Source organism: Lynx canadensis, chromosome B3 (assembly GCF_007474595.2).
Source record: "Lynx canadensis isolate LIC74 chromosome B3, mLynCan4.pri.v2, whole genome shotgun sequence".
Classification (NCBI taxonomy): domain Eukaryota; kingdom Metazoa; phylum Chordata; class Mammalia; order Carnivora; family Felidae; genus Lynx; species Lynx canadensis.
Genome location: NC_044308.2, coordinates 100,050,712 through 100,075,508, shown reverse-complemented (window position 1 = coordinate 100,075,508; position 24,797 = coordinate 100,050,712). Strand labels below are relative to the sequence as shown.

Sequence of the window (24,797 nt, the reverse complement as noted above, 5' to 3'; positions counted from 1 at the left end):
TCTTTTGCAAAGTAGGAGTTTTGTTTATTTGTTTGTTTTTGAGAGAGAGAAAGTAGGGGAGGGACACAGAGAGAGGGAGAAATAGAATCTTATGCAGGCTTCACACCCATTATGGATCCCAATGTGGGGCTTGGTCATGGGCTCAATCCCATGACCTTGAGATTATGACCTGAGCTGAAATCAAGAGTCGGATCTTTGATATTCAGGAGAGTCAAGATGGCAGAAAAGTAGGGAAACCAGAATTTCCCTTGTCTCTCAAATACATTATTGAGGTCAAAACACTTGGAATTCCAGGAATCCATGCTACAGAATGACAGAAACATCTCCATGGGTGTACAGAGACAGCTTGGTGGGACAGAGGTGCATGTTTGCAAATTGGGAGAGATGAAACGGGCAGTGTAGGCATGGAACAGGGGAACCCCTTTGATGGAGAGACAAAAGGAGGAGAAAGAGAGGCTGTGGAAGTGTGGGACTGTATTTTGACATGAGAAAAACCTCTCTGGATGATGGACTGAGGAAAAAAAATACAGAGAGAACCAGTTTCTACCTTGTAAACAGCCTTAGGAATGAAGATCAGTTTTCAGGGTTGCATGACTTTCTCCAGACCAGAGCCAGTCATATGCTTGTGGAAAATGATGAAGCTGAGAAAAAGAGGGATAGGAAATTACTAGACCATGAGGGGAAAATTAGGGACCTAAGTGATTCAATGAAATGCAATAATATTCATATATAGGAATTCCAGAAGAAGAAGAGAGAAAGAAAAGGGCAGAGGGTTTCTTTGAACAAATTATAGCTGAGAACTTCCCTAATCTGGGAAAGAAAGCAGACATCCAAGTCCAGGAGGCACTGAGAACTCCCTTCAAATTCAAAAACAGATGAACACCATGACATATCATAATGAAACTGGCAAAATACAAAGATAAGAGAGAATTCTGAAAGCAGCTAGGGATAAATGGGCCTTAACCTACATAAGGGTAGTAGCAGACCTGTCTACTGAAATTTGGCATGCCATAAGGGAGTGGCAGGAAATATTCAATGTGCTGAATAGGAAAAATATGCAGCCAAGAATCCTTTATCTAACAAGGCTGTCATTCAGAATAGAAGAAATAAAGGCTTTCCCAGACAAACAAAAACTAAAGCAGTTCATGACCACTAAATCAGCCCTGCTGGAAATCCTAAGGGGGAGCTCTGTGAGTGGAAAGCAGCAAAGACTACAAAGGACCAGAGACATCACCACAAGCACAAAACCTACAGATAATGACACTAATCCATATTATTCAATAATCACTCTGAATGTAAATAGACTAAATACCCCAGTCAAAATATATAGGGTATCAGAATGGATAAAAAACAAAGATCCATCTCTATGCTGCCTACGAGAGACTCATTTTAGGCCTGAAGACACCTGCAGACTGAAAGTGAGGGGATGGAGAACCATCTAGCATGCTACTGGAAGTCAAAAGAAATCTGGGGTAGCCATACATATATCAGACAAACTAGATTTTAAACTAAGGACTATAACAAATGAAGAAGGTCATGACATAATAATTAAGGGGTCTACCCATCAAATAGAGCTAACAATTATAAATGTTTATGCCCCCAACATGGAGTACCTGAATATATAAATCAATTAATCACAAACATAAGCAAACTTATTGACAATAATACTGTAATTATTGATAATACTGTAAGACTTTAATATTCCACTTATAGCAGTGGACAGATCATGTAGGCAGAAAATTAATTGGGAAACAATGGTCTTCAAGGATACACTGGAGCAGTCGGATTTAGCAGATATATTCAGAAGTTTTCATCCAAAAGCAGTAGAGTACACATTCTTCTCGAGTGCACATGGAGCATTTTCCAAAATAGATCGCGTACTGAGTCACAAAACAGCCCTCAACAAATATAAAAGGATTGAGATATTTTATATTTATGTATATTTTCAGATCACAACGCAATGAAACTTGAAATCAATGTCAAGAAAAACTTTGGAAAGCCTCCAAATACATCGAGATTAAAGAACATCCTACTAAAGAATGAATGGGTCAACCAGGAAATTAAAGAAGAAATTAAAAAATGTATGGAAGCAAATGAACACATGATAGCCCAAACCCTTTGGGATGCAGCAAAGACAGTCTTAAGAGGAAAATACATTGCAATCCAGGCCTATCTCAACAAGCAAGAAAGATCCCAAGTATAGAACCTAACCTCACACCTAAAGGAACTAGAAACAGAGCAGCAAAGAAAAGCCCAAAGCCAGCAGAAGAAGAGAAATAATAAAGATTAGAACAGATAATATAGAATCCAAAAACAGTAGAACAGATTGATGTGTCTAAGAGCTGGTTTTTTTTGAAAGAGTAAAATTGATAAGCCCCTAGCCAGACTTCTCAAAAAGAAAATAGAGAGGACCCAAATAGATAAAACCATGAATAAAAGAGGAGAGAGAGATCACAATCAACACCACAGAAATACAAACGATTATTAGAGAATACTATGAAAAATTATATGCCAACAAACTGGACAATCTGGAAGAAATGGACAAATTCCTAGACACCCACACACTACCAGAACTCAAACAGGAGGAAATAGAAAATTTGAACAGACCCATAATCAGTGAAGAAATTGAATCGGTTATCAAAAATCTCCCAACAAGTAAGAGTCCTGGACCAGATGGCTTCCCAGGGAAATTCTTTGAGACATTTAAAGCAGAGTTAATACCTATTCTTCTCACGCTGTTCCAAAAAATAGAAACAGAAGGAATGCTTCTCAACTCATTCTATGAAGCCACCATTACCTTGATTCCCAAGCCAGAAAGAGACCCACTAAAAAGGAGAATTACAGGCCAATATCCCTGATGAATGTGGATGCAAACATTCTCAACAAGATACTAGCAAATCGAATTCAACACTATATTAAAAGAATTATTCACCACCATCAAGTGGAATTCATTCCTGGGCTATAGGGTTGGTTCAGTATTCACAAATTGATACATCATATTAATAGAAGAAAGGGTAAGAACCATATGATCCTGTCAATAGATGCAGAGTAAGTATTTGACAAAGTACAGCATCCTTTCTTAATGAAAACCCTCAAGAAAGTCGGGATAGAAGGAACATACCTAAACATCATAGAAGACATATGTGAAAAGCCCACAGCTAATATCATGCTTAATGAGGAAAAACAGAGCTTTCACTCTGAGATCAGGAGCACGACAGGGATGTCTACTCTTACCACTGTTTGACATAGTGTTGGAAGTCCTAGCATCAGCAGTCAGACAACAAAATGAAATGAAAAGCATCCAAATTGGCAAAGAAGTCAAACTTCACTTTCCACGGATGACATGATACTCTACATGGAATACTCAACAGACTGCACCAAAAAACTGCTAGAACTGATACATGAATTCAGCAAAGTTGCAGGATATAAAATAAATGTCCAGAAATCAGTTTCATTTCTATACACCGATAAAGAAGCAACAGAAAGAAATATCAAGGAATTGATCCCATTTACAATTGCACCAAGAACCATGAAATACCTAGGAATAAACTTAACCAAAGAGATGAAAGATATGTATGCTGAAAACTATAAAAAGCATATGAAAAAAAGTTGAAGGAGACACAAAGAAATGAAAAAACATTCCATGTTCATGGATTAGAAGAACAAATATTGTTATAATGGGTATACACATTGGATATAATGTGTATACCCAAAGCAGTCTACACATTCAATGCAGTCCCAATCAAAATTGCACCAGCATTCTTCTCAACTAGAACAAACAGTCCTAAAATTTGTATGGAACCACAAAAGACCCCAAATAGCCAAAGTAATATTGAAAAAGAAAACCAAAGCAGGAGGCATCATAATCCTGGACTTTAGCTTCTATTACAAAGCTGTAATCATCAAGACAGTATGGTATTGGTATAAAAATAGACATATAGACCAATGGAATAGGATAGAGAACCCAGAAATGGACCAACAAATGTATGGCCAGCTAATCTTTGACAAAGCAGGAAAAAGTATCCAATGGAAGAAAGACAGTCTCTTTAGCAAATGGTGCTGGGAGAACTAGACAGCAACATGCAGAAGAATGAAACTGGACCACCGTCTTATACCATACACAAAAATAAAATAGATGAAAGACTTAATGTGAGACAGGAAACCATCAAAACCCTAGAGGAGAAAGCAGCCAACAACCTCTTTGACCTCAGCCACAGCAATTTCTTACTTGACATGTCTCCAAAGGCAAGAGAAGTAAAAGCAAAAATGAACTACTGGGACCCCATCAAGATAAAAAGCTTCTGCACTGCAAAGGAAACAATCAACAAAACTAAAAGGCCACAGATGGAATGTGAGAAGATATTTGCAAATGACATATTGGATAAAGGATTAGTATAAAAAATCTATAAAGAACTTACCAAACTCCATCTGAAAAACAAATAATCCAGTGAAGAAATGGGCAGAAGACATGAATAGACACTTTTCCAAAGAAGATATTCAGATGGCTAACAGACACACGAAAAGATGCTCAACCTCACTCATCAGGGAAATACAAATCAAAACCCCACTGAGATACCACCCCACATCAGTCAGAGTGGCTAAAATTAACAACTCAGGAAACAACAGATGCTGGGGAGGATGTGGAGAAAGGGGAACCCTCTTGTACTCTTGGTGGGAATGCAGACTGGTGCAGCCGCTCTGGAAAACTGTGGAGGTTCCTCAAAAAGTTAAAAATAGAATTACTGTATGACCCTGCAATAGCACTGCTAAGAATTTATCCAAAGGTTACAGTAGTGCTGATGCATAGATGCACATGTACCCCAATGTTTATAGCAGTGCTTGATAGCCAGGTTATGGAAAGAGCCCCTATGTCCATCAACTGATGAATAGATAAGAAGATGTGGTATATATACAATGGAATACTACTTGGTGATGAAAAAGATTGAAATCTTGCCTTTTGCAACAACATGGATGGAACTGGAGGGTATTATGCTAAGTGAAATAAGCCAGTCAGAAAAAGACAAATATCATATGTTCTCACTCATGCAGAATTTGAGTATCCTAATACTTATCCTTATCCTACATAGGGGAAGGGAAGGAAAAATAAGTTACAGAGAGGAAGGTAAACCCTAAGAGATTGTTAAATACAGAGAGAAAACTGAGAGTTGATGGGGGTGGAGGGTTGGGGAGGTGGGGCAAATGGTTGATGGGCACTGAGGAGGGCACTTGCTGGGATGAGTACTGTGTGTGGTATGCAATTGATGAATCATTGGGATCTACTCCCGAAGCTAAGACTATACTGTATATGCTGTATGTTAGCTAACGTGACAATAAATTATTTACAAACAACAGACGCGAAATTTAGGGAACAAAACAGATGAGCATATGGGCGGGGGGGGGGTGGAAAGAAATAAGAGAGGGAAACAAACCATAAGAGACTCTTAATGATAGCGAACAGACTGAAGGTTGATGGAGGGAGGGAGGTGGGGATGGGCTAGGTGGGTGATGGGTATTAGGAAGGCACTTATGATGAGCACTGGGTGTTGTATGTAAGTGATGAATTGTTTAAAAATTCTCCTGAAATCAATATTGCACTGTATGTTAACTAACTGAAATTTAAATAAAAATTTGAAAAGAAAAAAAAAAAAGTCAGACACTTAATCAACTGAGCCACCCATGTTCCCCAAAGCAGTTTTTAATAATAATGAATTCCAGGCTAACACTTTTTTCTTTCATGGATGTGCTTTTGGTGTTGTATCCAAAAATTCATTGCCAAATACAAGGTCACCAAGATTTTCTTCTATGTTATCTTCCAAAAGTTTTATAGTTGGATGTTTTACATTTAGATCTCTGATCTATTTGAGTTATTCTTGTGAAAGTGTAAAGCCAGCGTCTAATTTCATTTGTTTGCATGTGGATGTCCAATTGTTTTAGCTATCCTTTCTCCATTAAATTGTTTTTGCTTTATTTGTGTGGTTGTATTTATTATCTTAGTGTTATAATGGTTTCTGTTTTTCATTTAAATCTTTGACGTTTGGAATTTAACTTAGTGAATGGTATAAGGAATGGATTTAGCTTTGTATTAGCCAGGTAGCTACATAATTATCTCAACACAACTGAGATTAGTGGATCTTTCATTATTCAATATGTTGCCTTTTATACTCAACTCTCATAAATATATATTTAGGTCTATTTTTGCACTTTCTTTTTCATTTCTGTATATCGAAGTACCATTGCTTTAATAATTGAGCCTTTATAATATAATATCTGAACGGTCCAGGCCCTTCATATTTCTGTTTTTAGAATTGCTTATTTGTGTTGTTTACATATGACATTTAAAATTAACTTGTCTGGTTTCTTCCCCTCCCTGACTAAATCCTACTGATATTAAATTCATAGAAATTATTTTAGGGACAGTTGACTTCTCTATAATGAATCTCCCCATCCCAGATCCTGATGTTTTTCCATTTGTTCAGCTTTTCTTTTTTATCCTCCAATAGTGTTTTAATATGTTCATCATTTATGACTGGACACTTAAGTATATTGCTAGATATTTTATCTCTCTAGTTTCTGTTGTAAATGGGTTCTTTTCTTTCATTGTCTTCTTTTTTTTTTTTAATTTTTTTTCAACGTTTTTTATTTATTTTTGGGACAGAGAGAGACAGAGCATGAACAGGGGAGGGGCAGAGAGAGAGGGAGACACAGAATCGGAAACAGGCTCCAGGCTCTGAGCCATCAGCCCAGAGCCTGACGCGGGGCTCGAACTCACGGACCGCGAGATCGTGACCTGGCTGAAGTCGGACGCTTAACCGACTGCGCCACCCAGGCGCCCCTCTTTCATTGTCTTCTAACATACACACATTGACATTTTATGGGCGTGTATCTATGTATAATACACGTATATGTGAAATACAGAAGTATGATGTATAGTTATATGTATAATATATATAAATATATGAATACTGATTTCTGTGTATTAAATTTGTGCCCTTTGATCTTCCTGAATTTTTATTATTTTATGAGAGACTGGAGGGATGCCTGGGTGGTTTAGTTGGTTTTGGCACAGGTCATGATCTCATTGTTTGTAGGTTTGAGCCCCATGTCAGGCTCTGTGCTGATGGTGTGGAACCTACTTGGGATTCTCTCTCTCCCTCTCTCCCAGACCCTCCTCCACTCACATGCAGTCTCTCTCTGCCCCTGCCCTACTTGCTGCACACTCTCTTGCTCTCTCAAAATAAACATTAAAATAAAAGACTGAAACAAGAAACTAGTTAGATTACAGGAACAATATCTTTATTGTAGAATGCATGAGAAATATAGAAAGCCATGAAAATCTCACCTAAAATGCTTCATAATCCCATTACCTGGAGCTAAACAGCTCTTTATGTTTATATCCTTGAGTGTTTTTTTTTCTAAGACACTGTTATTTGATATTAAATACATACATAAGAGCTTTATCTTTTTTCTAAGATAGCATTATCTGATACTAAATATGTACATAAGAGCTATTCGTATATATTGTATATTATATAGTATGTATATAGTTATATGTAAATAATTTTTCTAAGTTTAAGAATTTTATTAGGCAATAAACTGTTGAGCCAAAACTTACTGGCATTTACTCAAATATGTTAATTTCAATTAACTTGTCAGTTATTTTTAAAAAAATTTTTTTAAAGTTTATTTTTGAGGGGGGGCAGAGAGAGAGAGAGAGAGAGAGAGCATGTGTGCGCGCTTGCAAGCGGGAGAGGGGCAGAGAGAGAGGGAGACACAGAGTCTGAAGCAGGCTCCAGGCTCTGAGCTGTCAGCACAGAGCCCGACATGGTGCTCAAACTCACCAACTGTGAGATCATGACCTGAGCCAAAGTCAGACACTCAACCAACTGAGCCAACCAGGTGCCCCTAACTTGTCAGTTATTTTTGACCTAAATCCACTTCTTAAAACTTCATAATAAAAAATAAATAAATATTTGTGGATAATGTTTGGATTGTTTTTATATTTCTTAAAAATACTTTTATATATACTTAAAATGTGCATTTGAGAATATTTATATGTTTTATTTGGCTTGCTTTTTAAAAAGGTGTAACCATGCTATTTTTTTCTTCAAAGCATTTTAATTTGTTCTTTATGTAGAGTGTTTTGATTGAGACCAGTGATCTGCTATTATATTTGACTTTGCATCTTTGGCAGAAAGAGAGATCAAGGTTTTAGCTAACTTTTTATTCTTTTAATATAGGAAAATTGCAATTGAGAAAAAGATTAAGTTAGTAAAAATCTAAAAATAGAATAACAGGTATAAAGTTAGGGTAAGCTTGACACAAAATAGTTAAAGAATTCTATATTTTAGACCATTTATTGCCAGTTAAGTATGTTTTTGGTAAGATATTTAAAATATTCCTAAAATATCATTGGTTAAAAATATACTGACATATTGATCTATTAAAATTTTCTTGCCTTGATTTTTTCAGGATGTATTAAGTCAAATAAACCAAGTGTTTAGAGTATCATACAGCTGCATGTGTGTAAGATAGCAGGTATTAAGTCCAAAACTCTGAAGGGTCTCAGATGTTACCCTGCTTGGGTATATAATTGCAGAAACACCAGCCCTCTGAATCAGCAATCAGACCCCTCAACAGTGATAGCAGCCAGGGTAGCATGGTAGTGCTAAGTCCCTCTACCCAGTTCTCCACAGAGCAGTAAAGTAAGAACCATATGCTTACACCTGTACTGATAGTAAGGTTTGGAGGAGAACTCAGAAATTATGACTCTCTGAGCTTCTATAGGAGCTGGAACATCTAATATTTCCTTCTGGAGATTGAGTGCTAGGCTTATCTTTTTCTCTGAAAGTTAACAAATCCTCTCTGGGGCAGGAGAAGGAGGTTTCTGTCCCTAAATTTTTCTCTTTGGCTCCAGGGAAGATAGGAAAGGTTTTATTGCTCTTTGAATGGGAGCTGATGGCTTCTAAGGAAAGGAGACTAGCTTAGAAGGTGCCGAGGAGACAGTTTCCAACGTCATATCCTGCCAGGCAGGTTTCATCTGCAGGAGACTTGGACTGTGTAGGAACACTGAGAAATCCAGGGAGGATTGTCTTCTAACAGAGGCATATATAAATATATGTTTATGGCTTATATGTATAAGGCACAGATACTGAAGGTTCGCAGGAAACTGATAATACAGGTTGACAGGAATGGAATGGGGGAGCTGGGATTGGGGGAAGGTGTTGTAGGTAGACTGTTAACTGTTTGGTTCCTTGTGTTTTGAACCATATGGAAAATGATACCAATTTGCAAAATAAATACAACTTATATTAAGAATGAGTATTGGGATTTATATTCTAGAAGTTCTTAGCCATGGTTTCTAAAATATACATAGTTAAATCTCGTGGAATTCAGTGGTTTGATAATTACATGAGGAAAATTTTACTCCCAGTTTTTGGATGAAAAGGGGTAATATTTAGAAAAATAAAGTTAAAATAGCAACTAATATTTATTTGTTGATTGAGAATATCATATATCTAACCAGTGTGAGGGAGGTCAAGTGAGGTATAGGAGATTAAGGCACTATAATCTCAAATGAGGATTAGAAGGTTGTATAATTTGTTCTTCTCCCTGTGTTGTTTTCCCTCCTTCCCCTCCTCCTCTCTTTTTTCTTTTTTCTTTTTTTATTAAAGTTCAATTATTTTGAGACAGAAAGTGTGCACTGAAGGGGCAGAGAGAGAGAGAGAGAGAGAGAGAGAGAGAATCACAAGCAGACTCCACGCTGTCAGCAGGGAGTCTGATGCGGGTCTGGAACTCATGAACCGGGGGATCATGACCTGGGCCAAAATCGAGAGTCAGATACTTAACCGACTGAGCCACCCAGGCGCCCCTCTTTTCTTTAAAAAAAAAATTTTTTTTTGTCACAAGGATTTTGGTATGGGAAAATAGAAGAGAATATTCCCTTTTTTACTGGCGTTTTAGAATCTGAGTAATGACAGAAACATAATGTAAAAATAGTCTTTTTTTCCAAAAAAAAAGGCTGAATGCCTGCTGCTCCAAAAGCAGGGTCAAATAGACTCTTCAGTTTCTTTTTTTCTTTCTTTCTTTCTCTTTCTTTCTTTCTTTCTTTCTTTCTTTCTTCTTTCTTTCTTTCTTTCTCTTTCTTTCTCTTTCTTTCTTTCTTTCTCTCTCTCTCTCTCTCTCTCTCTCTCTCTTTCTTTCTTTCTTTCTTTCTTTCTTTCTTTCTTTCTTTTTTTTGACACCCATTCAGTTCTGGGTTATATATCTTATGTACCCAATGGTTGTGATAGGAGGGTGTCCGGAAAGGAATGCCAAGCAAAAGGAATGCCTTTCTAGAGCAGGGAGAGCGCCCAGGTCAGAGCAACCCCAGGCTGTTTTACCCCATCATTAAACAAGGAAATGCCAAGACAGACTTTTCCTTTTATCCATTTCTGTCAGTTTTCTCCTCTTTGTGACTTGAATGAAAGAGCACAGGCTTATGCATGGATCCTAGAGATCCTTCGATGTCCCCATATTCTGGAAATTAACATTAAAAACTTATTAAAGTTAGGAAGCCACTGGGAAACAATCATGGAGATCATTAGATTATGAATGTCATTAGTTTTGGTTATTATTATCTCATGGATAATGACTACTTAATGAGCTTTGGGACATTAGGCAAGGTAACCTCTCTAAGCCCCATGACCTTATCTGCAAAACGGAGTTAATGATAGTACTGATCTCAGATGGTTGCTATGAAAATTAAGCAAGACTACGTGCATTTCTGAGTGTTTTTAGTTATAAGCCCCTGAATCTGGGTCTGACTGGCTTAAGCAGAAAAGGATTTGGAGTGGATATAGGAAATCTCAGGCTCACTAGAAGGGCTGGAGAACTGGACTCAGACTTAATACGGCTCTAAATTATAGTCAAAGCATGATACACAACTAGTCTGGGGATGACCTGCCGCATTACTGCTGAGTGTCAGATGCCACAGCCTGTGTCACCTGTGCTGGGGCTGTCATTGATACTGTTGTCATTCCTGCTTTTAACATTTTTAAAAAAGGTTTATTAATTTTGAGTGGAAGAGAGAAAGCACCAGCAGGGAGGGGCAGAGAGAGAGGGAGAATCCTGAGCAGGCTTTGCACTATCAGCACAGTGCCTGACGTGGGGCTTGATCCCATGAACTGGGAGATCATGACCTGAGCCGAAATCAAGACTCAGCTGTTTAACTGACTGAGCCACCCAGGCGCCCCTGTCATTTAAAGCTGACTGTTGCTATGTTGCCTCTTGAAATAATTCTATACTGTCCCGTATACTTTACATCACTGGCTTCTGGTCCAGAATGTTAGGTAAGTGATCCTGGGTCTTATGGCCATGCCTTGCAGCAGGAAGCCTAGAAGAGCAAGTTTATGACATCATTAACTTTTGATGTGTGTGTGTGTGGGAGGGACTTGAATACATAGAAAACTGGAAATCCCCAAAGCAAAAGAGAGGAGTTCAGAGCTGGTCAGTTCCCAAACTGATAAAATTACCATTACCATGGAGTGCTTAGTACTATGCCTGACATGTGGTAGGTGCTCCCCAAATGTTGACTTTTGTTAATTTATAGTTGCCAGTTTTGTTGAGAAGCAAGGTTAGGGGGATTTCTACTCCCAGATACGGTTTTTGAAGCAAATGGATTAGAGTTGCTAGAGCAATAAAGGTGAATGGGCAGATGTAATTTCCAGGCTTACAGTTTCCATGGTAGCTCAGTTAAGTTCACTAGATGGCACCTCCCCACAGACTGAAATGTCTCAAAGGTAATTCTGGACAGGCTAGCTAAAATGTATAAGCAGCAAAAACCCAAATTGCCACCAAGACTCCCTTACTATTCATTAGATACCTCCCTTTTCACCTGGTTTCCCATTTATGAGTGGTCAATAATAGCACAGTTTGGCCTTAGTGCCAGAAGACCTGAGTTTGAATCTCAGCTCTACCAGTGACTGTCACTATGACCTCCACAAGTTACTTAATCCCTCAAACTGTTTTTTGTGTGTGTTCATGTGTGTGCGTGTATGTGTGTGTGTAATAAATAATATTTAAATAATGCCATTGAGGATTTAAATTTAAATGAAAACTTGAAAATATCTAGCATATAGTGAGTAATGCCTTGTAAATATTTCTTTTAAAAACAAAACAAGAGGGACGCCTGGGTGGCTCACGGTTTTGTGAATTTGAGCCCCACAGGGGCTCTGCACTGAGTGTGTGGAGCCTGCTTGGGATTCTCCCTCTCTGCCCCTTCCCCCCACTCATACTCTCTCTCTGTCTCTCAAAATAAATAAATAAACTTTAAAAAACTGTAAAAATTAAAAAAAAATAAAACAAAGAGCCCTGGCAATTACAGAATATCAAGTTTTACATTTCTTTTAAAAAATTGAAGAAATCTATAATGTAGATGTAAGCCAGTGTAATTTAGGGTACTTACTTCAGGGTACCCATAAAGTAATAGTTTTATAATAATACTAAGACATTATTTGCCTTTTTCATTTTCATTCTCTTATGAATTCAGTTTTCAGAGTCTATATGATATACTGTGTGATATCACAACAGATTGAGTGAAAAAGCAGATACGGGAATCCAGCTGTCTTATGTTAATCCAGACATTAAAGAGATTTGCAAATTGTAAAACAATGCTACTCTTATCACCAACTTTTTCTTTTGTTTTGGAAAATTTAGTTATTTTAAAATAAAGTGTTACTATGCAGTGGTGTTTATTATTTTTACAATAAATAACAAATATTTTTAAATTGCTGTTTTAATTTCTATTTTAACTTCTATTTAATTTATAATTTAATTACTATAAATAGATATAACCTACATAAACAAAAGCTCTTTGAGGGGCTCAGTGATTTTTAAAGGTACAAAAGTATCCTGAGACCAAAAAGTTTGAGAACTGTTGTGTAAGCAGAAAGTACCATGTTTTCCTTAAGAAGAAACCATGGTTGACTAATCTATTGGAAATAGTTTATTTAAGTACATGAACATGGGACAATTTAAAAAAATTCTTTAAGTTTAGCCTAACAAAAATACACACACACACACACACACACACACACACACACACACGGGGATTAAGTGGAATGAGTTGCTATGGATAATTTATACAGAACTGGAAAATTTAAAAAGGAGATTCTTTTGGATGAAGAAATGTGACTAATTAGTCTGATCTATACACTGAAAAGATGATTTGGAAGAATTATGGTCAAGTGGAAAGATCATTGAATTAGGAATGAAGAGACCTGTTTTATGTTCTGTTCCTGGCTCGTCAATTCCATAAATGTATTTTTGAGTAAGTAAGCTCTTTTTCTGTTTTGGATTTGCACTTCTTCAAATGAATGAGAATAAATAATTCCCACCTTGTTTTTTCTTTCATGCATTCAACAAATATTGTTTACTTAGTGTACTATGTTCTATTCTAAGTTATTGTGGATATAGTGATAAAATATGCAAGGTCCTGATGAAAGAAGGAACAGTTCAATAAGAAAGGCAGGGATGAGCAAGTAAATAAATATATAAGCAATTATAAATTGTGATAAGAACTAGGAAGGATCAGATAATGTAAATTAAAGAGAAAATGCTACAGACCTACTTACATAGCACCAACAGGGATGGTTTCTTTGAGGCAATGATATTTAAACTGAGACCAGATATGTGAGAAGGAGCAGAGAGAATAGTTTTCAGCAACAAGAATTGTGTGTGCAAAGGCCCTCAGGTGTGCCAAAAGTATGTAGACCTGAGGAATGGTAAAACAGTACAGAGTTGGGAGAAGTAGGTCATGCAGAGCCTTATACTCTCTGAAAAGAAACCTTCAGTTTAGATGTGTAAAGGGCTGAAATGTGTTCAAGGCTTAGAGATTTGTAAAGGATTCTTTGACCAGAGTGGGATGTTAGTGAATACAACTTAAATATATTAACGTGGTTTGGGTGGAGAATGAGCACTATTTCTCACAACTGTTCCTGGTTGATGTTCACAGGGATAGACAAATGATTGAGAGAGTGATTTTAAATCAGTATTAAAATGCTTAGGTTCTTACTACTGATAATTTGTTCAAAAGACTTAAGTTTCTTTTTTTGATTAGGTTCTTTAACTTACTCAAAATATATGTTAGATAACTATATATCAGATTTTTCTACAAATTACATCTCTGTTTATTTCAGTGCTCTTCTTTTTAATGAAGTAAAATATATTACCACCCTGGAAGACCTACAGAACATAGAAAATTCCCTGAAAGGAAAAGCAAACATTGCATTCTCATATGTAAGAGCCATCGGAACACCAGGTATTGAGCTTTTCTTTTAATCTTTGTTGTGCCTCTACACTTCTCTGAGAATGTTGAAGGACTTAAAATGGCATCCTTACTAGTATGTTTTCTTTCTTTAAACAAGCAGCATAGTATCGTGGTTGAATAAAACCCTGGAGCCAGATTGCCTAGGTTAGATACCCTGTCCCCACAACTTACAGCATGACCTTGGACAACTTAATGTAACTTTAGGCTTTTTAATCAGTAAAATGGTGAAAATAACTTGTGCCTACCTTTTAGTGTTATTGTGAGGACCAAATGAATTCAAATAATTAAAATATTTCCTGGCGTATAGTAGTGCTCTGGAAGTGTTAATTACTATTTTTATTTCCTTATAGTCCTCATGGTACCTGGTATAGTAGTCTATAGTATTTGATAAATGTTGACTAAATGCTTTTCTTTTTTAATATATACCATTTATGACTTTTTCCTGATTTAAAAAAAATGTATAGTTCTGACAGCATCATCTTGAGCATTAATATATAATTTTGTAGTAAAGAAGTTTATAAACATGAACAAAGTATAGTTATGCTTTCAGGACTTTTATTTGTTAATGGTTGTAACTTGATCATGTTAATATAAAATGTTAAAGATATTTTAAAAATCACATATGCTCTAGGAAATAAAATCATTTATTGTAAATCACTGTTTAAAAAATGTTTATTTTTGAGAGAGAGAGAGAGAGAGAAAGAGGGAGGGGCAAAGAGAGAGGGGAACAGAGGATCCAAAGTGTGTTCTGCACTAACAGCAGAGAGCCTGATGTGGTGCTCGAACCCACAAACTGTGAGATAATGACCTGAGCCAAAGTCAGCTGCTCAACTGACTAAGCCACGCAGGCACCCTGGAAATCACAATTTTTATCAACATAAAGCTTGATGGCTACATAGCATGCCACTGAATTTAATATACTTGTAAAATAATACTCTACAGTCAGCCTGTTTTTGTTTACATTTCAGGGTTTTCAGGTTACTGTTCATAGTTTTTATTTGTCCTCAGTGAGAGGGATGAGCTAGAGAGGGTTTACATTGCTACAGTGGAACCAGAACTCCCTGATGTATATTTTAACAGGATCAATCTGACTTCTATGTTTGGAATAGACTGGAAGTAGCAACAGTAGAATAAGGAAGGAAAATTAGGTAGTTATTCCAATAAGGCAGGCGAAAGATGATGGTGGGTGGCTTGGACCAGGGTGTGAGCAGTGGAGGTGGCAATAAATTTGAATTCTAGCAGTATTTTGGATGTAGGACTAACTGAATTTTCTGACATATTAGATTCCGAGTGAGGGAGAAATAGCAGAGACAAGGGTGGCTCTGGGGTTTTAGCCTGAGTTACTTTAAAGGTGAAATTGCTGATAACTGAGGTGGGGAAGATTGGAAATAGTTTGGAGAGGAAGCTCTAGACTTTTTGGACATCATGCTTGTGAAATACCCTTTATACGCCCAAGAAGAGATATCAGCAAGGTAGCTGGATATTACTAATCTGCATTTGATGGTAGAGATATACACTAGGGTTATAAATTTGGGAGATAAAGCTGTGAGACCAGAAGAGATCACAAAGCAAATGATCCTAGATGGAAAAGAGAAGACTGAACTGTTTAGATCTGTCAACATTTACAGGTCACTGAAGTGAGAAGGAACCAGTAAAGGGAAGGAATGGACTGTGTAGTAGAGAGGCCCTGTAAGCAAAGACAAGATCTTGAGGAAGAGATAGCAACAGTTGTGTCAATGATGCTGAAGGGTTACTTAAGATAAGAGCTGCCTATTGGCCATTCTTAGCAGTATGGAATTTGTTGGTGACCTTCACAAGTTTCTGTAGAGTGCTAAGGGTAAATGCCTAATGGGGATACAAGAGAATAGGTAGAAAGCAACTGGAGACTGTGAATATGGAGACTCATTAGAGAAATTTCTAGAAAAATGGGGCAGTGGTTGGAAGAGTATGTGGGTCAAGTGAAGAATTTCTTAAGAAACATATTTGTATGTTGACAAGAAAGATCCAGTAGGAAGGGGTAAATACAGCATGGAGGAAAAAGTGGGGAGAATTACTGAAGCAACATCTCTGAGTAGACAAGAGGGGATTGAATCTAGTGAATGAGGGGAGGGTTGGTTCTTTGTTGGGAGCACAGAAAATTCATCTGTGGTAAAAGGAGGGAAGACAAAGAATATGGGCCTCAATTTTAAGTGGGTAGATAAATATAATGCTTATGGAAGTTTCTTTGGTTTTGCTTTTTTAATTGGCTGTGTTTTCTCAGTGAACTAGAAATAAAATCATCAGATAGCTTGAGGAGAGAAGAGATTAAATAGTTGTTTTAGAAGGCCTGAAAATAAAGAATGGTTGCTAGGCAGCAATAAGAGTTGATATCAGTAATCTAAAGTGAGATCAGTATTATGGTGATGCTAACAGGTTTTTTGGTTTTTGCCCCCTCCAGCCATGTTTACTTTTATAGGTGTAAGTACAGAATAGGCAGAGTGGCTGATTTAACCTGGATTGTGTTTTAGCCAGACAGGCAGGGGAGTGATTATATAAAGACTGACCATGGAATGTAAGCTGGGTTAAGAGGGAAGAGAAGACTTGAAGGAGTGAAGGACAGTGAAAATGGTAAGACTGTAGTTCCTGGAGGATTATGTACTAGACAGAGTAACTTTGAGATGGAGGGGTGTGTGTATTTATGGAGGGAAGAGGTAGTGCTGGGGATGCTAGACACTGAGATTTTGGAGGGGTTTGCAGTGATTGGGTTATTACAAGGCCTGGAGTAGGATCATAGCAGTGAGTGGTTAAGGTAGATTTGAAGAGAGATCACTGAAGTGTCTAGAGAAGACCAAAGACTGAGAGGCTAGGATTTTGCAAGGATCATCTATGGGGATAATAAAATCACAAAGGATTATAATGGGAGTAGTATTGGAGAGAGTAACAGTGTGACAGAAGCCAATTGTGTGTGTGTGTGTGTGTGTGTGTGTGTAATGAGGGGAGTTGTCTCTGGCTGGGGTGGTCATCTACCACTCAAAGGCAGAATGGTGAGGGGAATACTCTGATGATAATTGACTCAAATGGTAGAAGATCCACGGGGAAGAGGAAGATGACTGCCTGGAAATGGCAGTGAGGAAAAAAGGGAAAATAAAATGAAATGAAAAGGAAGCAATATTTCAAATAAATACTTTGAAAATATTTCCCAGAACTGAAGGATTTGAGCTTCCAAACTGAAAGCGCTCACTGAATCCCAGCGTAATGTATAAATGGATGGATGAATGCTTTGCCACACCAAAGCATCTTATTATGCAGTTTCAGAATATTGGGAACTAACACTGTTCTAAAATGTTCCAGAAATGATGAAAGAGTGTATACATTTAAAGGATCAAGCATCAGAATGGCATTTGTCCTCTTAGTTGCAGCCCTAGAAACTGAAGAAAATGGAGCAATGCTATCGAAATTCTTAGGGGAAATTACTTGAACCTAGAATTCAATATGCAGACAACTACAGTTAGTTACAGTATAGAATAAGGACACTTTCAGAAGTGTAAGTTCACAAAACGTGTATTTCCTATATCCTCTCACAGGAAGGTGGTAGAGAATGGGAGCAAGGGAGCAAAACAGTTAAGAAGATGTGGGTAACAGACCCATAACTAGTGAAGAAATTGAATCAGTTATCAAAAATCTCCAAGAGTCCCGGGACAGATGGCTTCCCAGGGGTAATTCTACCAGACATTTAAAGCAAAGTTAATACCTATTCTTCTCAATCTGTTCCAAAAAAATAGAAATGGAAGGAAAGCTTCCAGGCTCATTCTATGAAGCCAGCATTACCTTGATTCCCAAACCAGACAGAGACCCCACTAAAAAGGAGAATTACAGGCCAATATCCCTGACGAGCATGGATGCAAAAATTCTCAAGATACTAGCAAATTGAATTCAACAGCATATAAAAAGAATTATTCACCATGATCAAGTGGGATTCATTCCTGGGCTGCAGGGCTGGTTCAGTATTTGCAAATCAATGTGATACATCACATTAATAAAAGAAAGGGTAAGAACCATGTGATCCTGTCAATAGATGCAGAGTAAGTATTTGACAAAATACAGCATCCTTTCTTAATAAAAACCCTCAAGAAAGTCGGGATAGAAGGAACATACCTAAACATCATAGAAGACATATGTGAAAAGCCCACAGCTAATATCATCCTCAATGGGGAAAAACTGAGAGCTTTCCCCCTGAGATCCGGAACATGACAGGGATGTCACTCTCACCACTGTTGTTTAACATAGTGTTGGATGTCCTAGCATCAGCAATCAGACAACAAAATGAAATAAAAGACATCAAAATCGGCAGAGAAGAAGTCAAACTTTCACTTTTTGCAGACAACATGATACTCTACCTGAAAACCTGAAAGACTCCACCATCAGACTGCTAGAACTGATACATGAATTCAGCAAAGTTGCAGGGTACAAAATCAATGTACAGAAATCGGTTGCATTTCTATGCACCAATAATGAAGCAACAGAAAGAGAAATAAAGAAACTGGCCCATTGACAATTGCACCAAGAACCATAACATACCTAGGAATAAACATAACCAAAGATTTAAAAGATCTATGTGCTGGAAACTATAGAAAGCTTATGAAGGAAATTGAAGAAGACACAAAGAAATGAAAAAACATTCCATGCTCATTGGAATTGGAATTGGATTGGAAGGATAAGTATTGTTAAAATGTAAGTACTACCCAAAGCAATATACACATTCAATGCAATCCCAATCAAAATTGCACCAGCAGCCTTCTCAAAGCTAGAACAAACAATCCTAAAATTTGTATGGAACCACAAAAGACCCCAAATAGCCAAAGTAATCTTGAAAAAAGAAAACCAAAGCGGGAGGCATCACAATCCTGGACTTTAGCCTCTACTACAAAGCTGTAATCATCAAGACAGTATGGTATTGGCACAAAAAACAGACACATAGACCAATGGAATAGAATAGAGAACCTAGAAATGGATCCATAAATGTATGGCCGGCTAATCTTTGACAAAGCAGGAAAGAGTATCCAATGGAAAAAAGACAGTCACTTTAGTAAATGGTGCTGGGAGAACTGGACAGCAACATGCAGAAGAATGAAACTGGACCACTTTCTTACACCATACACAAAAATAAACTCAAAATGGATAAAGGACCTAAATGTGAGACAGGAAACCATCAAAACCCCAGAGGAGAAAGCAGGCAACAACCTCTTTGATCTCAGCCACAGCAATTTCTTACTCGATACATCTCCAAAGGCAAGGGAATTGAAAGGAAAAATGAACTACTGGGACCTCATCAAGATAAACTTCTGCACTGCAAAGGAAACAGTCAACAAAACTAAAAGGCAACAGATGGAATGGGAAAAGATATTTGCAAATGACATATCATATAAAGGGTTAGTATAAAAAAATCTATAAAGAACTTAACCAAACTCAGCACCTGAAAAACAAATAATCCAGTGAAGAAATGGTCGGAAGACATGAATAGACACACTTTTCCAAAGAAGATATCCAGATGGCCAACAGGCACATGAAAAGATGCTCAACCTCACTCATCGTTAGGGAAATACAAATCAAAACCCCACTGAGATAACCAGCTCACACCGGTCAGAGTGGTTAAAATTAACAACTCAGGAAACAACAGATGCTGGCGAGGATGTGGAGAAACGGGAACCCTCTTGCACTGTTGGTGGGAATGCAAACTGATGCAGCCAATCTGGAAAACAGTATGGAGGTTCCTCAAAAAATTAAAAATAGAACTACCCTATGACCCAGGAATAGCACTACTAGGAATTTATCCAAAGGATACAGGAGTGCTGATTCATAGGGGCACATGTACCCCAGTATTTATAGCAGCACTTTCAACCATAGCCAAATTATGGAAAGAGCCCAAATGTCCATCAACTGATGAATGGATAAAGAAGATGTGAGATATATATATATGTATATACATACACACATACATATACATACACACACACACAATGGAATACTACTTGGCAATGAGAAAGAATGAAGTCTGGCCATTTGCAGCAACGTGGATGGAACTGGAAGGTATTATGCTAAGTGAAATAAGTCAGAGAAAGATAGATATCATATGTTTTCACTCATATGTGGAACTTGAGAAACTTAACAGAAGACCATGGGGGAAGGGAAGAGGAAAAAATAGTTATAAACAGAGAGGGAGGGAGGCAAATCATAAGAGACTCTGAAATATAGAGAACAAACTGGAGGTTGATGGGGGGCGGGGGAGGGGAAAATGGGTGATGGGCATTGAGGAGGGCACTTGGGATGAGCAGTGGGTGTTGCATGTAGGCGGTGAGCCATGGGAATCTGCCCCCAAAACCAAGAGCACACTGTACACACTGTATGTTAGCCAATTTGGCAATAAATCATATTTAAAAAAAAGAAAGAAGATATGGGTAACAGGCCAAAGGACCCAACACAAGAGAAAGAGTAAGAGAATTCCTAGGATGATGACGAAGTGAGTTCCCAGAATGAAAGCCATGCAGCACATCAAGTTGCAGTAGTCTACATTGCAGCAAACCAGAAGGCTGTGCAGAAATGTCTCCAGGATGAGGAGGCCAATAGTGTGCCAGATCTGTTTGGAGTATTGAGAGCATTAGCCAGTTGTGGACGAATTTAGAAAGAAATTTAAGTAGAAATTAAAAAGTTATAGCCAGTGGAAAAGGTAGTTGTTCGAGAAAAGAGAAATGTTCATTTTACACCCTATGTCTCACTTGTAAATAATATTTGCTGAGTTACAACCATGTAAATACTGATATTTGAGCTAATAAAAGTTAGAACTATATTGGGATTATCGAGGGGATAGAAATATGTATGTTTGTGAAGCGAGGTTTTGGGAAAGAGCTAATTTGTCATCTGCCAAAGTGGGAAGTCAATAGGTAATAGCAATAACACTTAAAAAAATCAGGAAATAAGAGTGTGAGAATGTCATTTAAAGACTTGGAGGTAAGTACCAAAAGAAACAGAAAGAGAATTGAAAGCAGGTGTCTCTTGGGAGTTGAAAATGGGGAGAAATTATTGTTTTTCTTTATATGCTTTGTGGAATTGTTTCTTTTTGAGCTATATATAAGTTTGATTAAAAGATAACCAAGCCAGAAACAATAAGCAGGCATATACACATCTAAAATATATAAAAGTCGGATGGTAGATGCATAGTCTCTCCCCCACTACAAGGAAGAAACTGTACAGATTTGTCATATGTTATATTCTCAAGTATAACTCACTTTTATTCCCTCTTAACTCTTCTCTTTCCTTGAATAGAATAGACTTTTCATAACTGCTTTAACTGCCTGCATTTTCCCAACTGGGATCTCTACAAGGGATTTTTCTTTATAATAGAGCCTAAAAGGCTGTAGGGCAATATTCAGAAGAGAGTCACACAAACTGGCTCCTCATGTCTCCCAACTCCCTTATCTCTTCTTCAGAGCATAGAGCGGTCATGGAAGCTGCTTTTGTGTATGGGACCACGTACCAGTTTGTCCTGACCACGGAAATTGCCCTTTTGGAAAGTATTGGGTAAGTACAAGAGGCATATGTGAAAAATTTTAAGTTTGCTTCTTTTACATTACTTACTCAACATCTCCATCAGACTCACATTGTGGACTTACCCGAAAGGAATTGTAAGCAGATGTGAATATATAAATGAAACCAGAAATCCCCTTCATTACTATTGTCTGCTGTTCTACAGTCTGAAAATGATTTTAAATATACAGAGGTGATATTAGGCTAAGGTGAACAAAGTCAAAATGGGTAAGCCACAAGATGTGATCCCATGAGTGGCCAAGTGTATTTTAGGATTACATCTCCCACAGTGATCAGATAGGTGATAAAATAACAGCTTTCATAACTAAGCTCCAGAAGTTCTTTCTGAGAGTTCTGTAAGTTATTTTGTCAGAATAGTCTTAAATATATTTAAGTACCGTTTTTCAATGTTTATTTATTTTTGGGACAGAGAGAGACAGAGCATGAACGGGGGAGGGGCAGAGTGAGAGGGAGACACAGAATCGGAAACAGGCTCCAGGCTCCGAGCCATCAGCCCGGAGCCTGACGCGGGGCTCGAACTCACGGACCGCGAGATCGTGACCTGGCTGAAGTCGGACGCTTAACCGACTGCGCCACCCAGGCGCCCCTTAAGTACCGTTTTTGAGCAGAACGTTTTAAATGTTTATTTTTCATGTCTAGTTTCTAGCTTACAATTTTAGGTTGAGACCTTCTTTTGACTTTTTGCCTGGGCAACCTAGGGTTGAAGTTTTTCTTTTCTTTAGTACTTACAGATACGAGGAATAGCCATGTATTTTAAAGATGTGGCTTTAAAATGCTTGTCAGGAAAATTAACCCAAAGCCAAGCAAAATGGTGATTCTGTGACTTACACCATGCAAGAGTTTTTAATGAGCCCTCTTGCTAACCTCTCAGAAAACAGTGACTGTTTGATATACTATACACAATTAATTAAACCCCAGACATTTTACAACTTTGTAAATTTAGAGGTTAGAGCATAGAAAGCAGATTAAGTGAAATGGTTTTTTGAGAGGAGTGGGTAGGCAGAGAATTAAGTTCCTGAGAAGAGAAGTTCTGTTTTTACCACTCTGTACAAAGTTAGCTCGTATTCCTTTTTACATTAATCTGTTCGTGAACTGTCATTCTGCTGGTTCCCTTATTAACGAGTTAAATAAAACTCTGATGCATGTTTACTGTTTGTATAAAAATTAATATTTTTAGCAATTTGAGACTTGTGTTGACGGTACCACAGAGCTTTGCCCTAAGTCATGGAGTCTTGAGATAACGATGAGCAGCTGGTTTTCTACTCCCAGTGTAGACTCGGGGAAGCCTTCTTATTCTCATCTCATGGCGGTTCTATCCTAGCTCCACAGTTTTTCTGAGGGCTAATTGTTTATACTTTTTTGTGTGTGTCACTAGCTTCTTTATTTATTATTTTCAACTTTATAGTTGTAAATAAAGGTGACATGCCTAAAACATAGAGGGGTGTTTATTAGCAATTTAAATTAAGTTATTTATTTATTATGTATATAGGTTCTGTCATTTTATCTTACAAATTCTGTTCAGCAAGATATACTATATACATAGTATATTTTCTGATCTATGGCTAAACATGGTAATGTTCTGGAGGGGTTTTTGCTTTCCCTTATTTTTAAAATGAGAATTTTAAGATATCCAGTTATTCTTTTTTTTCTTTTGTATACTTTTGAGTGTATGATGCATTGGAGATGTTTGAATACTCATTTTTTCATGGATAGCAAGATGGTGAGTGATCATACCTAGACCTGATATGACAGGAAGGTACTGTGGATTCAGAGTACAATAGTCATATGGCATGACTTCTAGATGAAGTTGGCTATGACTTTGGGTTGTCTCTTAGTAGAGGAGAGGTGAATGCATTTTTTCCTTTGTTCATTCTTTTACTCAACAAATATTTATTGAATACCTTCTGTGTGGTAGGCACTATTCTAGTTGCTGGGGCTGTAACACTGGATAAGTCTAGTATATTAGTTGTTATAGCACATTGCGCCTGAATTTGTTTGAAATTATATGTTGGTTAAGGGAGGTGTACATGATAGGTAGTATAAGAGGTAGATACCATAGGAACACCAGGGGTTTCTGTTACCTCCCCGTACTCCCTTCTTTAAGAATCTGTGTATAGACCAAGAAACATGTTACACCCTCACCCCATTTATCACTGTCAGTTAAATCAGAGATGGCCATCTGATCCATGGTCAGCCAGCCCACTGGCTTATCTGAGCAAATTAGGTCCCCTCTCAGGAACTTGGAATTGAGCATGGAGAAACTAAACTATACAGTGTTTTGGCTCTCTTGTTATAGGAATGTTTTGCCCATGTAGAAGTAAAGCAGAGAGAATTGTCATATATGTGTGTATGTGTGTGTGTGTGTGTGTGTGTATACACATATATATATACATATATATGTATATATATTTTAATGTTTATTTTGGAAGGAGAGAGAGGAAGAGCATGAGCAGGGGAGGAGCAGAGAGAGAGAGAGAGAGAGAGAGAGAGAGAGAGAGAGAGAGACACACAGAATCCGAAACAGGCTCCAGGCTGTGAGCTGTCAGCACAGAGCCTGATGCAGGGCTCAAACTCATGAACCGTGAGATCATGACTTGAGCCAAAGTCGGTACTTAACTGACTGAGCCACCTAGGCGCCCTGAGAGAGTTGTCATTATAGAGAGAGTTGGGAGCTGAAAGGTATTAATGGCAAAATGAAGGTCCCTTGAACTCTTGCTATTCAGATTTATATGTTCATTCTCTGATCCACTTACTTGAATTTTCCTTGTATCCTGTAGTATATACTTCTACACTTCCAATAAGTAGCCCCCCCCACTACCTTTTTGGTTACCTACAACCCATGATCTCTGATTCAGTAATTTTCCAGTATTATTTTATTATTTCAGAGGTTATGATATGAGGTCCAACCTCA

The 24,797-nt window shown here is 37.6% G+C and overlaps 1 protein-coding gene across 5 annotated transcripts in view; it reads left to right on the top strand.

Annotated features, from left to right (window-relative positions):
• Positions 1 to 24,797, top strand: part of TXNDC16 (thioredoxin domain containing 16) — a 138,037-nt gene that overhangs the window by 33,618 nt on the left and 79,622 nt on the right. For all 5 annotated transcript variants that reach the window (XM_032593710.1, XM_030319105.2, XM_030319106.1 and 2 more), the window contains exons 7-8: positions 14,175 to 14,296; positions 21,769 to 21,859. In XM_032593710.1, coding sequence (XP_032449601.1) covers positions 14,175 to 14,296; positions 21,769 to 21,859 — 213 coding nt within the window. The remainder of the gene's footprint in view (positions 1 to 14,174; positions 14,297 to 21,768; positions 21,860 to 24,797) is intronic.